The 15,052-nt window shown below is 30.5% G+C and overlaps 2 protein-coding genes across 2 annotated transcripts; both read right to left on the bottom strand.

Annotated features, from left to right (window-relative positions):
- Positions 1–226: 226 nt before the first annotated feature.
- On the bottom strand, positions 227–8,893 carry LOC143195298 (trypsin beta). The gene is made up of 5 exons (XM_076402355.1): positions 8,736–8,893; positions 1,301–1,487; positions 895–1,032; positions 622–833; positions 227–568 (listed from the first exon to the last, which is right to left on the bottom strand). Exons 1-5 carry the CDS (start codon positions 8,776–8,778, stop codon positions 300–302), a joined length of 849 nt encoding a protein of 282 aa, XP_076258470.1. The 5' UTR covers positions 8,779–8,893; the 3' UTR covers positions 227–299.
- A 1,141-nt stretch (positions 8,894–10,034) lies between these two features.
- On the bottom strand, positions 10,035–14,848 carry LOC143195219 (trypsin beta). Its single transcript, XM_076402238.1, has 5 exons — positions 14,690–14,848; positions 14,337–14,523; positions 10,675–10,812; positions 10,411–10,622; positions 10,035–10,355 (listed from the first exon to the last, which is right to left on the bottom strand). The coding sequence occupies exons 1-5, from the start codon at positions 14,733–14,735 to the stop codon at positions 10,087–10,089; spliced, it is 852 nt and encodes a 283-aa protein (XP_076258353.1). The 5' UTR covers positions 14,736–14,848; the 3' UTR covers positions 10,035–10,086.
- Between the last annotated feature and the right edge of the window lie 204 nt (positions 14,849–15,052).

The following is a 15,052-nucleotide window of genomic DNA, read 5'->3' as shown; positions in this document are numbered from 1 at the left end:
ACTTAATTAATCAAATATCAGATGGCCAGCGTCTGCTATTATTTTGTAATACAATGATTAAAGAAGCTTAAACAAAACCATTAATACTAGAGTTTAGTGACTAGGATTTGATTAGAGAAACATTATTGCGATTGATGAAGTAATTTCTAAGTGATGAAGGGTTTGTTATTGATTACTGTCTATCTAGAATAAATTAGTAAGGTTAAGTAATGAATATTAAACAGTATTAAATTGAAGAAAAAATATTATTTATTTACAAAATATTGTTATTACAACACGAAGAAGTAATATCGTTAGATTTAATGTACTTCGCCATTGCTGTTCTCTCTGATCCATTCATTGTAAGCTCCAACTTTAGCAAAGACAGACGGCAAACGTTGAGTACCGCAAGGTATGTAACCCCATGAAACAACACCAATCAATCGACTACCGCTAACCAGGGGACCACCACTATCACCACTGCAAGCGCCTTCTCTGCCGGTATCAGTACGTGGTACCGTACAGACGTTTAATAAAGGCCTGAAGGGATTATTTGCTCCAGAAACAGAGGCAATTCTTTCAGCACATTCTGAAATTAATGGAATTTTGATAAATTTTCAAATTTTTTAGCTACCTACAAACCATCTTGAGGTAAAATTGGCAATTCAACATATTGAAGATTAGCGGGGGAGGTGACATTGTTGGGTCCCAATGATCCCCAACCGGACAGGGTGGCAAATCCTCTAGCGCTGCTTCCAGCTGCTGCAATTGCGACAGGTTGGATTGAGGCATCGAATACCAATTCTGAGGCGAGACGAATTAGGCAGATGTCATCAGCAGAAACAGAATTTCCACTGAAAATTAATAATTCGTATATGTAGATATGCCTGAAAAATATTTGGTTTATTTACTTACCCAGGATATCCTGGGTGGTTGATGATTTGACTGACTTGTCTTGTAGTACCAGTTTCAGTTTGGAGGAGGATACCAGCAACAACTCTGAAATTGCTGGCTGCTCGACCGAAAGTACAATGGGCAGCAGATATAACCCATCTATAAGTTAGAATAATAAATAATTTAATATTAAAACTCAATTATCAACAATGATATAACTAGTTTAGTAAACAAAATAAAATAAATTAATTTAATTTGATTAAAAACTGAAGTTAAATAGCAAATATGTTAGTTTTTGTTATATCATCACTTAAGTTCCTCACTGCCGGACTTCTGTTACTAGATGTCTAGAACACTTAAGGAAGTCTTAATATTTAGTGTTTTAATAAATTTAATTAAAATATGATATTTGATCTTGGATATATACCTTGCACTAACTATGGATCCACCGCAAATATGGAAATAGGAAACTAACAGCAGTCTTTGGAGTGAAATTTGGTATGGGAATTGGTTTCTTACTGCATTCCATCCGTCAACTACTCGCAAACTGTCACTAGTGTTTTGGAAAAGCCTAGGTTCGGTGGGGTAAAACTGCGGTTGAAGGTAAGTTTCCGCTAAAAAAAGTTTTATGTTATATTATAATTTATTATATTATTATATTTAAATTGGAATAAAGATTAAAATAGTTTAATACGTTCGCTGAGAATAACGCGCTAGAGCGTAATGTGTAGCTCTCATTGGACACCAATTACGCTCCAGCACGTTATATGTGAGGTGGTCTTTCTAAGCCTTCTATTTAATTCGGTGTTAGCAGTGTGCCCGTACAGTTGTATCTGCATCTGAAGACTATACGTGAGTCATTTACGTGCTTGGTTCCGATTTTTCCTTTTTGATTTATATGTATTACAGAATTGCATAGGGCGGAAAAAATATCGATATGTCAGGGCCCTCTCGTCCTAAAAGTGGAAAAATAAATATGAACCGTGCCCTAACTTTACAATAAATATTCAGGCAATCGTATTCCAATTTACGACTTTCGTGTGTCTATCATAAGAAGGTTACTAAAGGCCAGACCAAACCAAACCAAACCAAGCCTACTTCCAGAGTGGTTATCAGCGAACATGTTTTGAAAATACGAGAGGAGAAGAAAGCAGGATAAAAAATATTACTCGCCTGTATTTCTCGATTAATCTCAAGTTTTTACTGTTTATGTGTTACTGTTTGGAACACTAACCTGAAAGTTAAGCCGAAAACGCTCCTTATCACAAACGTATTTATGCCTCAGCTACTAAAACTATATCTTACAGATATTAATTTACAATAATTACAATGATATAGTTTACTCTAATACAGGATGATGATATCTGCTAGCATACTACATCTACTACATCTACTATATGATTTATATTCAACATATTCGGATATTCCGCACGGCAGTGTTCTTGCACATATATGTCTTATGAACAGTTCGACTACCGATATCAGAAATTAATACTATGGTTGAATGAGAAAATGATGACGGTGCGGCGGATCCAATTTTGTGCATTTGTATGGACGCATAACTTGAGAGAAGCATATCTATATTTTAATCATAGAGTAAATATAGATGTTTAACTTAAATAGGCAAAATCGAGGAAATGTTTTGCGTGGTCCATTCAATGGCGGCTCTGAGACCACTTTTTTGTTTGGTTCATTTGAATTGGCCTACGAAGGCATTTGATTGGTTCATTTCTATAACGCCATTGTTTGTTTCAGTTTGTTTACGACAACATTTTTGTGTCTCTAATATAAAATACGATTAGCATTCTTGTGTCTTAAATATAATCACTATTATTCGATTTTAATGTATTTTCTTTCTCTTTCTTCTCAAAAGTGTTGTGTATCCAGTGTTTGTGCTTGGTTCCGATTTTTCCTTTTTGATTTATATGTATTACAGAATTGCATAGGGCGGAAAAAATATCGATATGTCAGGGCCCTCTCGTCCTAAAAGTGGAAAAATAAATATGAACCGTGCCCTAACTTTACAATAAATATTCAGGCAATCGTATTCCAATTTACGACTTTCGTGTGTCTATCATAAGAAGGTTACTAAAGGCCAGACCAAACCAAACCAAACCAAGCCTACTTCCAGAGTGGTTATCAGCGAACATGTTTTGAAAATACGAGAGGAGAAGAAAGCAGGAAAGATAATGAGAATGTAATATAAGAGTTGTTATTTACAAAAAAAAGAAAAGGCACTATTTATGTATGCAGTGCATGTCCTGGATATCCGGGTTACTGTTTAGACTGCGTCAAAATTAGTCATGAGTGACTTTTTATGATTTATTTGAATAGGGTCTTTATTTATTATGTGAGATTTAGTGAAAATTTATATTGGCTTATTTATTTCTATTGATTTCTCAATTTACTTGAATAGATCTTTTGTTCGTTTGTAGTAACATTTATTTAATTATTTTTTTCTCGTTTTTTAGCTAAATACTTTTTGATCTTATTTTAGCAATTGATTCATTCCCATTTATGTATAATTTTGTTATGGTATATTAAATTATATCTTCTAATCAATAATGTATTCTCCTATTGTGTCCATTTTCATCTGCCACGTGCTCGCGCGTTATTTGCGCGTGACAAAAAAATTTGTCAAATAATATTAAAATTTAGACTTGATACACATTAAAAAATGTTCTTACGAATATTTTATTGTTATAATCAGAAAAAATGTAGTCGGCTTCTAGGGTAAGTATTTGATCCCAGACCGGCAGCGAACGTGTTAAACAATTTTATTTAAAAAAGTACTATTAGGTTTTGGAAAAAGTTAAAAGCGTTTTACAAAAGCTAAGACGGCATTTTTGTGGCCTCTTTAATTATACACCACACAGCTGATTAAACCATTATATACCGCATATTTTATTTAGTTAAGGAATACTATAGTCTTTTGTACACCGCTAACCAGGGTATATTGTATATAAAATATTGATATATATAAATATTGATATAAAATAATATATAAATATATTGATAATAATAATATATAAATATATTGGTATATAAAAATATTGATATTTTAATTTTTTTCATCAAAACTGAAATAAATACAGAAACTGCTGTAACTAATATAGGAAAAACGTATTTCATACCTAATTACATTCAACTCATAATAGTGCAACATATCATCCAGTTAATATTATATCACCCACAACTAAAGAGAAAATCAGAGAAAAAGGAAAACAAGAAGCCTTTCAACAAGTAAGAATAGAAGAAAAAAGAGGTAATTAAACAAAGTAACAAAAATATCTTATGACTTAGTTGACAACATTAAGGAATCCGACATATTTAAAAACCAAACCAAACAATAAGAAGTATTACAAGGCCCACCAATCAACAACATAAAAAACTCGTTAAATATAGAGATAATGTTCGGGCCACGAGCGACTAACAAAAAGAGAAAATATTCTCTAAATATCTTAAAAAATAATTAATCCACATTTATATCCATAGTTGAGGAAAAAGATATAATTGATATGATCATAATAGATGATATAAACAAAAACTTAAATGATAAAAAATATTACTCGCCTGTATTTCTCGATTAATCTCAAGTTTTTACTGTTTATGTGTTACTGTTTGGAACACTAACCTGAAAGTTAAGCCGAAAACGCTCCTTATCACAAACGTATTTATGCCTCAGCTACTAAAACTATATCTTACAGATATTAATTTACAATAATTACAATGATATAGTTTACTCTAATACAGGATGATGATATCTGCTAGCATACTACATCTACTACATCTACTATATGATTTATATTCAACATATTCGGATATTCCGCACGGCAGTGTTCTTGCACATATATGTCTTATGAACAGTTCGACTACCGATATCAGAAATTAATACTATGGTTGAATGAGAAAATGATGACGGTGCGGCGGATCCAATTTTGTGCATTTGTATGGACGCATAACTTGAGAGAAGCATATCTATATTTTAATCATAGAGTAAATATAGATGTTTAACTTAAATAGGCAAAATCGAGGAAATGTTTTGCGTGGTCCATTCAATGGCGGCTCTGAGACCACTTTTTTGTTTGGTTCATTTGAATTGGCCTACGAAGGCATTTGATTGGTTCATTTCTATAACGCCATTGTTTGTTTCAGTTTGTTTACGACGACATTTTTGTGTCTCTAATATAAAATACGATTAGCATTCTTGTGTCTTAAATATAATCACTATTATTCGATTTTAATGTATTTTCTTTCTCTTTCTTCTCAAAAGTGTTGTGTATCCAGTGTTTGTGCGGAAATAAAAACCGAACGTAGTTTTCCTTGGAAGAAACACGCCAAGTTAGCAAAATTAAGGATTTGTGTGACTTAGCATTGCTTTTACCTGGTACGTATACAATTATTTATATAAAGCATTTGTGTTCATATATATTATTATTTACAGCAACATAACAGCAAAAATTATGAATATATTACCCACACTCTAAATCAAAAATTTGGCCAAATGAGGCAATGGTAAAATGAAAAGTTTCTGTTACCCTTTAAAAAGTTGTTCGTAAAGTGCCATCAATTTAAAACTTAATTATTTTGAAGGGGTTATTTATTTACTTAAATCAAATGTATATTGGTCAAGATACTTATAATTAATATTTTGGCTTAAGGCTCCTTAACCGAGATAACTTGTTCAACAAGGTGAGCTTGATTTTATAAACAAGAGATTATCATGCTTGTTTTATTATATTGTTAAAATAAGCCTAAGCTGTCTTTTTAACTCTTCATTTTACCATAATAAGAGCACAATTTTGAAATATATTTATGATACTGTTTTAATTTTTTGTTGCTGTTCTATCTTCGTTCAAAAAGTATTACTTTTTGGTATGTTTTCTCCATTCTGATTCTGTTTTAATTATCCATTCTACAATTTTCGCAATCACATTGTAAAAATAATAATAACTTGCCTCAATACATTTTTGTGTTGAACAAGTAGTTAAAATATTAACAGACTTTCAGCTGTACTGCTTTGCTTTCAGTATGCGTGAACAATAAGATAGAAATTTTAATACATCTTATTTGAATTGATAGCACTAAAAATATATAAAAAAGGGAAAGAGGTATAGACAATTTTGCTTATATTTGCTATGAGATATGTCATGTTTTCAATTAGATTGCAGGCAATTTTTATATCCACATTTAATTATTTTTTATTTATATACATTATATATTATTATTTAAAATTTAATTGGTCAGTAGAATGTGACGTCAGAGGTTAGTAACGTGATAGGTATGAAATCGTCGACCAATGAAATGCTTCCCTTATAAAATATTTTTTATAAAATATACAGGTAGCAGCTCTAATAGTTATTTATACTAATCAATGAAATTCAGCGAAATGACGTTCTCAGCGCCTTTCTATTGAGACCACGCAAAACAATTCTGAAATTATTTGTATTAAGTTAACTTTCTTCTATATTAGTCTATGATTTTAATCGCTTTAGCGAAATTGTTGCCTCCCTTTTTAAAGAAAAGGTAGGGCACCTGGAGGCGTCATATCAGTGGCACAAAATATATAAACAAACCGAGCGGGTAACTATGTGGCCTAGGAGTTTAGCTCGCCAATAATAGCATATTAAGATCGAATCTCGCTGGAGATAAAGGTGTTTTCAACAGTTTATAAAATAAAATAAAGGATAGTGTTCGTTAAAATTAAGTGAATGTTTGTTTGTTACATTTAAAACGATATTAAAAACGGAAAGGGTGTGATTAAAATATTATTAAACGAATTTATATAATTTTAAGCAGTATTTTGTGTTGTGTTAAAACAGTATGGTCATGTAAAGTTATATTTTAGATTTCTTGTAAAGAAAACAAATTAACGTGCTCATTTAAATACTCTTGGCCAACAAATGTGACGTCACAAAGTAATCCGGCGAAATGGCAGACCAATCAAAGCAAAGTATTTTCCTTACAGGTTTTTACATAACTCTTTTAAACTAACCAATCAAATTCACGTTGTTAGCGCCGCCAATGATTGAGCTAAGTAAAACTTTGCCCCACTACTTACCATTGGAGTTGCACACCCCTGGTTGTAGTGTTTGACATTTATAAAAACATAGGTTAAGTTAGAATGTAAGCGGGAAAACAGTAAGCATTGTAAAATAAAACAAGAAAAAACGTTTAAGGTAAAACATGTAGTCTGTACAAATTAAAATAAGTGAATAAAATCCATAAACAGTTCAAAACATACTTTATTATTTTGTGAACTGAAATCAGGGGTAAATCGCCCCAACAGACTATATGAATACATAATTGAAGTAAAGAAAATATGCAGGATTTAAAATGAAACTAACTACATAATTTGCATAGATGAAACCCATAGGATTAATAGAAGAAACTATCAATTATTATCAGTACATTTATAAATATTTTAATGCATTGTTAATTTTTAAAGTGTTTAATGGTTAATGCACATAAATATGAGACTATGTGACATTTTATTTACATTATATTTCTAAATTGTAAAAAATAAATTAGTTAATTCCTTTTGTTATTATTTTAATATATATAAAGTCAAATATTAATTTAAAAATTGTTTCATTCATATATTCTCTGTTTTAATATATAAATATATGTTACTTAATTTATTTTTCCATATTTAGATTTATAACATAAAAGTAAAGAAAGATCATGTATACTTATATTTAATGCTCTGAAGTTAGAGTTCTGGAAATAATCTTTATTATGATATTTTGTTATAATATTCAGTGGTGTATTAATTTATACTCATGAATATTTTGTAATTTTTAAAACTTAATGGAAATTATATTTAATTAAATGCAATTTGAAATGTTAAAAAATATTCTTGTGATAGTTTTCATATATTTTAATATGTTTTAAGATACAGTTAATGTTATATGTAAAATACATTTCTGATCTTATATTAAAAATAATGTGGGAAAAATTTTACTAACATATCATTATTAAATTACTACCTTTACTTTATTATGAAACATGGTTAATTTAATACATTTAATACCACAGGGCGATGGCTAGTATTAATAAAGCGTTAAAAACTTTGACGTAAACTGAACTATGATTAGACTATTATTCTTATAACAGTTAGTAGACTTATTAGCACGTAAGGTATCGAACTGTATGGTAGTACTAGCAAATCTAATATGGCAATCAGATGATGCAAATTGCAAAATGTAAGTGCTCTATGGCATCTTTAGAACCCATAACGATTATAATCCACAGTGGCAGTATGAAGTACTCTGAGAAACTATCGTCTGAATGTACTCGCTCGTCAGTGAAGTACATAGGTTAAAACGTCTACTAACCTCCGATCTGTTTAATAGGTAGAACAAAATAGTTTTTAGAATAACATATAATAGTACTTAAACTAAATTCTAGTATATAAGTTTGTACATTCTAAAGCGATCTTCGCGTCATTATAAAATATCAATCATATAATATATTTATTACTTTTTGGTACCAGAAAAGTAAAATAAATACCAGAACACCAGAATACCAGAAAAGTAAAAGGGAGGTTAATAGATAAGTATTTTATAAAAAATCTATAAAATATCAAATATGTCTTATTTTTTGTCGACAAAGTAATTTAATATTCAATATAAAAAAAGCAGCCTCGAAATGAAATATGTGGCAAACGGAAAAATGGGTGGAAGCCATAAATAATAAATTTTAAATATAATTTTATATAAACACTTCATTAAAATGAGATGGTGCTAATTAAGTCCTAACTAATATATCATTTTAGTTCAACTAATAATTATATTGTTTAAACTTTATTATATTCGCAATATTTGTTTTGTAATTATCAATTAATGATATCTTGTACTTACCCAAAGCGGCAGTTACCAAACCAAGAACTAATAAAAGCTTCATTATGACAGTAGGTCGTGTGATTAACAAGATGCAAAATCGCAATTTATATATGCTTCGTCTTTTGGTTTTTATCGTCAAAAAATCAAGATCACTTAAGAAAACTATTTAAATTATTGATTAGATGTAAAAAGTATTATCGATATCAGTCAATGATGACAGACAAACTTCTTCATGAGAGCGTCTTATCAGTAGACGAAAAAAATACGACGAATAATATGAGAACTTGATAAATATTACTAAATTAACGGCACTCAATTGATATATATCTCTGACGATGTTTAGCTATTTCAATATTTTATTAATTAAACGATGGCTCTTTTACATATTTTTATTTTTAACGTATTAGCAAAAAGTTCCTGTGCATATCTGATGGCAAACTTTCAATCAAAGTTCCCTTCTTAAAACAACTAGTGTTCATTCATATTTTTCGTACATTGTGTCGTCGCACTGGATCATTTAATAAGTTTCTGAAGTACCATCGATTCATAAACAATTGATTTTATTTCTAAATATGGTTTCAATTTGAGTTTACCATCATGATTTTGAACCATATTAAGAGATTGATGTCCTCGAAACAAGTTGTCCAGAAATCCAGAACCTGAACTTATTTCAAATTACGTCTAAATTGGTATAACAATAAGCTAAGATTACATGTAATCAAATTAATTGAATATAAGTCATCTTCTGGGCTAATTGTATGCAACAATTTGTCAAAATTATATTAAGCTGCCAAAGGAAAAATAATTTTCCATTAAGATCAAAATTCATCATCACGAATTAAAGTACGAATTGCTTTAATAATCAACTTCTAGTTACAACTAGTCAAACCCTTCAACAACTAGTTAAACCCTTCCTTTCTTAGACTATGCTCTTCTCATAGCTACACAAGTTCTTCAATCGAAAGCTATTTTCATTAAATGAAGAGATAACGACTGCTATTGCGAGGTTATATAGGAACATAATATCATTTTTACAACTATAAATCCGTTTTATCTTTCTGATTCTGGAAAATTCTTCTAGCTTATTACACAATCTATAATATATCGCTACTCCTAATTGTTTAGTTACATCTTTATACATATAATATACATTAACAAAAGTAAAAACTTGACTTCCGTTGTCACTGTTTTGAAGGAAATTAATTATTTCGTCACTAAACTGCCACACTGATTTATATAAAGACATATTTTAGGACTATTGTAATAATATCCTAGTAAAGAAAATATGCAGTATTAAATCAGAAAAATAAAATAATCTTTAATCACAAAACGTTTTATTATATATCTTGTTCATATAATATTGTTTAATCTAGTGTACTTCGCCATTGCTGTTCTCCCTAATCCAGCTGTTGTACGCGCCAACTTTAGCGAAAACGGATGGTAAACGTGGAGTACCGCAAGGGGTGTAACCCCAGGAGACAACACCAATCAAACGACCCCCGCTGACCAATGGGCCACCACTGTCACCACTGCAGGCGCCTTCTCTGCTGTTGTCAGAACGTGGTACAGTGCATACGTTTAATAAAGGTCTGAATGGATTGTTTGCGCCAGATACAGATGCAATACGTTCAGCACATTCTGAAATAAATATTTCTTTAATGCGATGTTCATAATTTTAAAATCTATCACCAACCATCTTGAGGTAAAATTGGCAGTTCGATGTATTGAAGGTTAGAGGGAGATGTGGAGTTGTTAGGTCCCAAGGATCCCCAGCCAGAAAGGACAGCAGTTCCTCTAGCGCTGCTTCCTTCTACTGCTATTGGGATAGACTGGATCGAAGAACCAAATGTCAATTGTGTGGTAAGACGAATCAAGCAGATGTCGTCAGCAGAAACGGTATTTCCGCTAAAACATAACTTATTTAGATATATGACATTACTTTTTCTTCTCTAATTACCCTGGATATCCGGGATGGTTGATGATTTGACTGACCAGGCTTGTGGTTCCGGTGTCAGACTGGAGAAGAATACCAGCAACAACTCTAAAGCTGCTTGCAGCAGTGCCAAAGGTGCAATGGGCAGCTGATAAGACCCATCTAAAAGATTAAGGAAAACTATTAAAATTAAAGGTTTAAAATGTAAAATGTCTTAATCTTGTATTTTAAGCAATTTCACACTGGACATATATATATATATATATATATATATATATATATATATATATATTTAAAAATATATTAATATATCAATTAATATATCATATTGGTTATATTATCATGATTTTGAAAAAAAAATTGTATAAATATATAATAGAAATAGAAAAATAGAAAATAGGAAAATAGAAACTTCTATATACGGTTTAGTCGCAAAATATATACATAGAGAAATAGAGTTAACTGGTTGGGTTAAACATGAAAGAGATTTATGATCGTTTCCATGTCAAACATTTTTGTGATACATTTAAACTTTTCTTTAAGTACTTGTGAACAATTTAGTGATGGCGAACATAATACCACGAGCCCAGAATATGTACAAATGAAAGTGGATCAAAATCAAAATGACATAGAAGGTAAATTGAAGGAGTCAGTCACATTTCTGTTCATAATTGTTACCATTAATTTCTAAACTGTCTTACTCTATTTCTAGTGCCTATTTCCATCGTTCCAGATTCACAACCAGGTTGTTCAGAGCAAGTATCATCGACATTTGAACAAACTCCAGAAGGTAATGGTAAAGTTTGTATTAATTTAGCCAGTATCCCCTGTTCTGCTTATTCTTACCGTTAATTATTTGACTATAACTTCAGTCCAGATGTTTCAATAAGAGCAAACAAAGTTTTACATTATATAGTAGTGTACATCTCAGGTTATTTAGTAAAACCTTTGAAAAAAGAAATTAAGTGTAACATACAACTATGAATAAATCAGTAAACCCACAAATTGAGACTAATTCGATAGAGGCGAGACAATATCTCGTGTCCCAGACTCCAACAAATATGTTTTATTATACTGTCAGTAGGTCCTTCAGATATGTCTTATTTTATTCAATTTTTTTTCCACATCGATATTATAACAAAATGTTTGTCAAATGTTTCAAAAAAACCCTTCAATTGTACATTCCATAATGATTTTTTGGATAAAATATTAAAAGTACTAACAAGGTGTTCTATATACTTTTGAGTAAAATAGGTGAACAGAATGTTAAGAGGGAAAGACTCAAAGTTTGCTTTTTGTATAAGAAAACCAAAAGACAAAACTCTGATAGATCCTATTAAATTGGTGGCACTAAACATATATTAAAAAGAAAAAAGAAGAAGAAATAATTTTGATTTGCAATGCACCAAAGTTTTTTGCTTACGGTCTTATATATATGTATATAATATTTATATTTTATAGATATAAATTTTCTTAAATTATATTTATGTTTTGTACATAAATTTACATTATATATTTATATTTATTGTTATAGAATATATTTATATTTATTTATTTTTACAGATTATATTTATATTTATTTATTTTTAAATATTGTATTTAAATTTAATTAATTTTATTTAATAAATTTATTTCAGAAAAAATGGGTTTTTATTTAAATTTCATTGGTTAATTAAACATGACGTCAAGGCTGTTACGTGCCAAATATTATTCATGAGCCAATCAAATATCTTCAGAGTAAAATATTTTTCTTACAGGTGCCTATATGGAGATTTAAATTGACCAATCAAATAACTTGAATGGCCCATTATGGCGCCCTCTGGATGTTGGGCAAAACAAAACTTCATGCCAGAGTCCTCTATTGAGTTGCATCTCTATTACTCTATGAATATATATTACATAGTTGCGGTTAATGCATTTTCGTAAAATAAAATAATTTCAAACCAAATTAAACGTTTTGTTTTTACACACTATACTTATACAGGTGTAAGTGTGTTAAGAGTGTTTATAAAGCTTATTAAAAGAAATTGTTGTAATGTTATGCTGGGATTTTACTACTAGCTATGTTTATTAAATATTGGTCAAGGTATATTATATTGGTTGTATTTTTTTTTGACTTTTATTTTTATAATTTTTTTATCTACGTGCTTCTGGTCAGATAATACCTCCAAATGATGAGAGGCTTTTCATAAAGTGGATACAAAAATATCGAAGTAACATTAAATGATTCGACGAGAATGATTTGAATTTGTGCCCTTACTAAGATACGAAAAAATAATTAACATCTAACAGAATTAAATCAAAAATATTTTACTTTGTTATATATTAGAAATTGTACACTATGAAACGTCAATTGAAAAGTTTTCGACCTGACAAATAGGTAGTGCTACTAGAATTAAATCCATATGTTTTTAGTTAGACCTAACCCTCAAAAAATGCGTGTATAAATTTGACAGCTGTCGGATCATTAGTTTGCGAATTATAGCTACTTTTGTCATTGTGAAAAAAATGGATAAAAAGGAATATCGCGTGTTTATAAAATACTGCTTTTTGAAGGAAAAAAATACAGTTGAAGCCAAAACTTGGCTTGATGCCGAGTTTCCGGACAATGCCCCTGAAAAATCAACCATCAAGGATTGATATGCTAAGTTTAGACGTGGTGAAATGAGCACCGAAGACGGTGAACGCAGTGGACGCCCAAAAGAGGTTGTTACCGACGAAAATATTTAAAAAATCCACAAAATGATTTTAAATGATCCTAAACTGAAACTCAATGAAATAGCAGACACTCTAAAGATATCAACTGAACGTATACATAATATCATTTACGAATATTTGGGTATGAGAAAGCTCTGTGCAAAGTCGGTGCCGCACTAGCTCACTTTTGATAAAAAACAACGACGAGTTGATGATTCGGAGCAGTGTTTGAAGATGATCAAGCGTAATATACCCGAGTTTTTGCGTCGATATGTGACAATGGATGAAACATGGCTCGATCATTTCACTCCGAAGTTCAATCGACAGTCATCCGAGTGGATTGCATACAATGAAACCGCTTCAAGGCGTGGTAAAAGGTAACAGTGGGCTGGCAAGATTGGAAAGATGGCATCTGTATTTTGGGATGCGCATGGAATAATTTTTGTTGACTTCATTGAAAAAGGAAGGACCATTAACAGCGACTATTACATAGTATTATTGAACCGTTTGAAGGACGAAATCGCCGAAAAACCGCTGCATTTGAAGAAGAAGGAAGTGTCAAGTGAAGACTGTGTCACGATCGCAAAAATCCATTAATTAGGATTTAAATTGCTTTCTAATCCACCGCATTCTCAAGAACTGTCCTCTAGCGACTATTTCCTGTTCTTAGTTGTCAAAAGAATGATCGTTGGGAAGAAATTCTCGTCGAATGAAGAGGTGATCGACGAAACTGAGGCCTATTTTGAAGCAAAGGACGATTTGTCTACCACAAAAATTGTATCGAAAAGTTGGATGGTCGGTATAATCAGTGTATCACCCTTAAAAGGAATTATGTTGAATAAAAAAAATGACTTTTCAATTGACTTATAATTTATATTTAAAATGTAAATGACTTTTTGAATTATATATATATATATATATATATATATATATATATATATATATATATATATATATATATATATATATATATATATACATATACATACCTTGGACTAACTATAGAACCACCGCAGATGTGAAAATAAGAAAATATAAGCAATCTTTGGAGCGAAATTTGGTATGGGAATTGGTTTCTCACAGCATTCCATCCGTCAACGATTCTCAGGCTATCGCTAGCGTTTTGAAAAACTCTAGGTTCAGTAGGATAATATTGAGGTTGTAGGTAAGTTTCCGCTATAACAAATATAAAAAGAAATTAAAAACATCCTCAATCGACTTACTTACATTTGTACATTTACAGTAAAAAAATCAGTTTTAATTATAAATGAAGAAGTTAGAAATACTTTTTTCAAAATAAATATATTTAACCATTAAAATCTCATCTTTATCTTGTACTTACCTAAAGCGGCAGTTACCAAACCAAGAACAAACAGAAGAAGCTTCATGATGACAATATGCCAGGTACTGAGGAAATAATAAAACCGCCACTTATATATGTATGCCGTTTTGCGATTACTATCAAATAATAAGGAATTATATCGTCAGAGATTTAATCCCACTCAACTTAAATATTTCAAATGTTGATTAGAACTAAAACATGTAATCACTATTAGCCAATGATGATAGACAAAGGTCTGCATGAGGTGATTTTATCAGTAAATGAAAATAATCTTGTAACTATGTAAAACATGAAACCTTTCGAGTATATTGTATATCCTTCATTGATAAATATAATTTTAGATGTTTATAATATTCAAAATAT

The sequence above is a fragment of the Rhynchophorus ferrugineus genome, unplaced genomic scaffold (genome assembly GCF_030347505.1).
Source record: "Rhynchophorus ferrugineus isolate W39M unplaced genomic scaffold, kcgeb_rfMv2 rfM1, whole genome shotgun sequence".
Lineage (NCBI taxonomy): Eukaryota > Metazoa > Arthropoda > Insecta > Coleoptera > Curculionidae > Rhynchophorus > Rhynchophorus ferrugineus.
The sequence above is the reverse complement of the archived record's forward strand: the minus strand, read 5'-3'. Positions and strand labels throughout refer to the sequence as shown.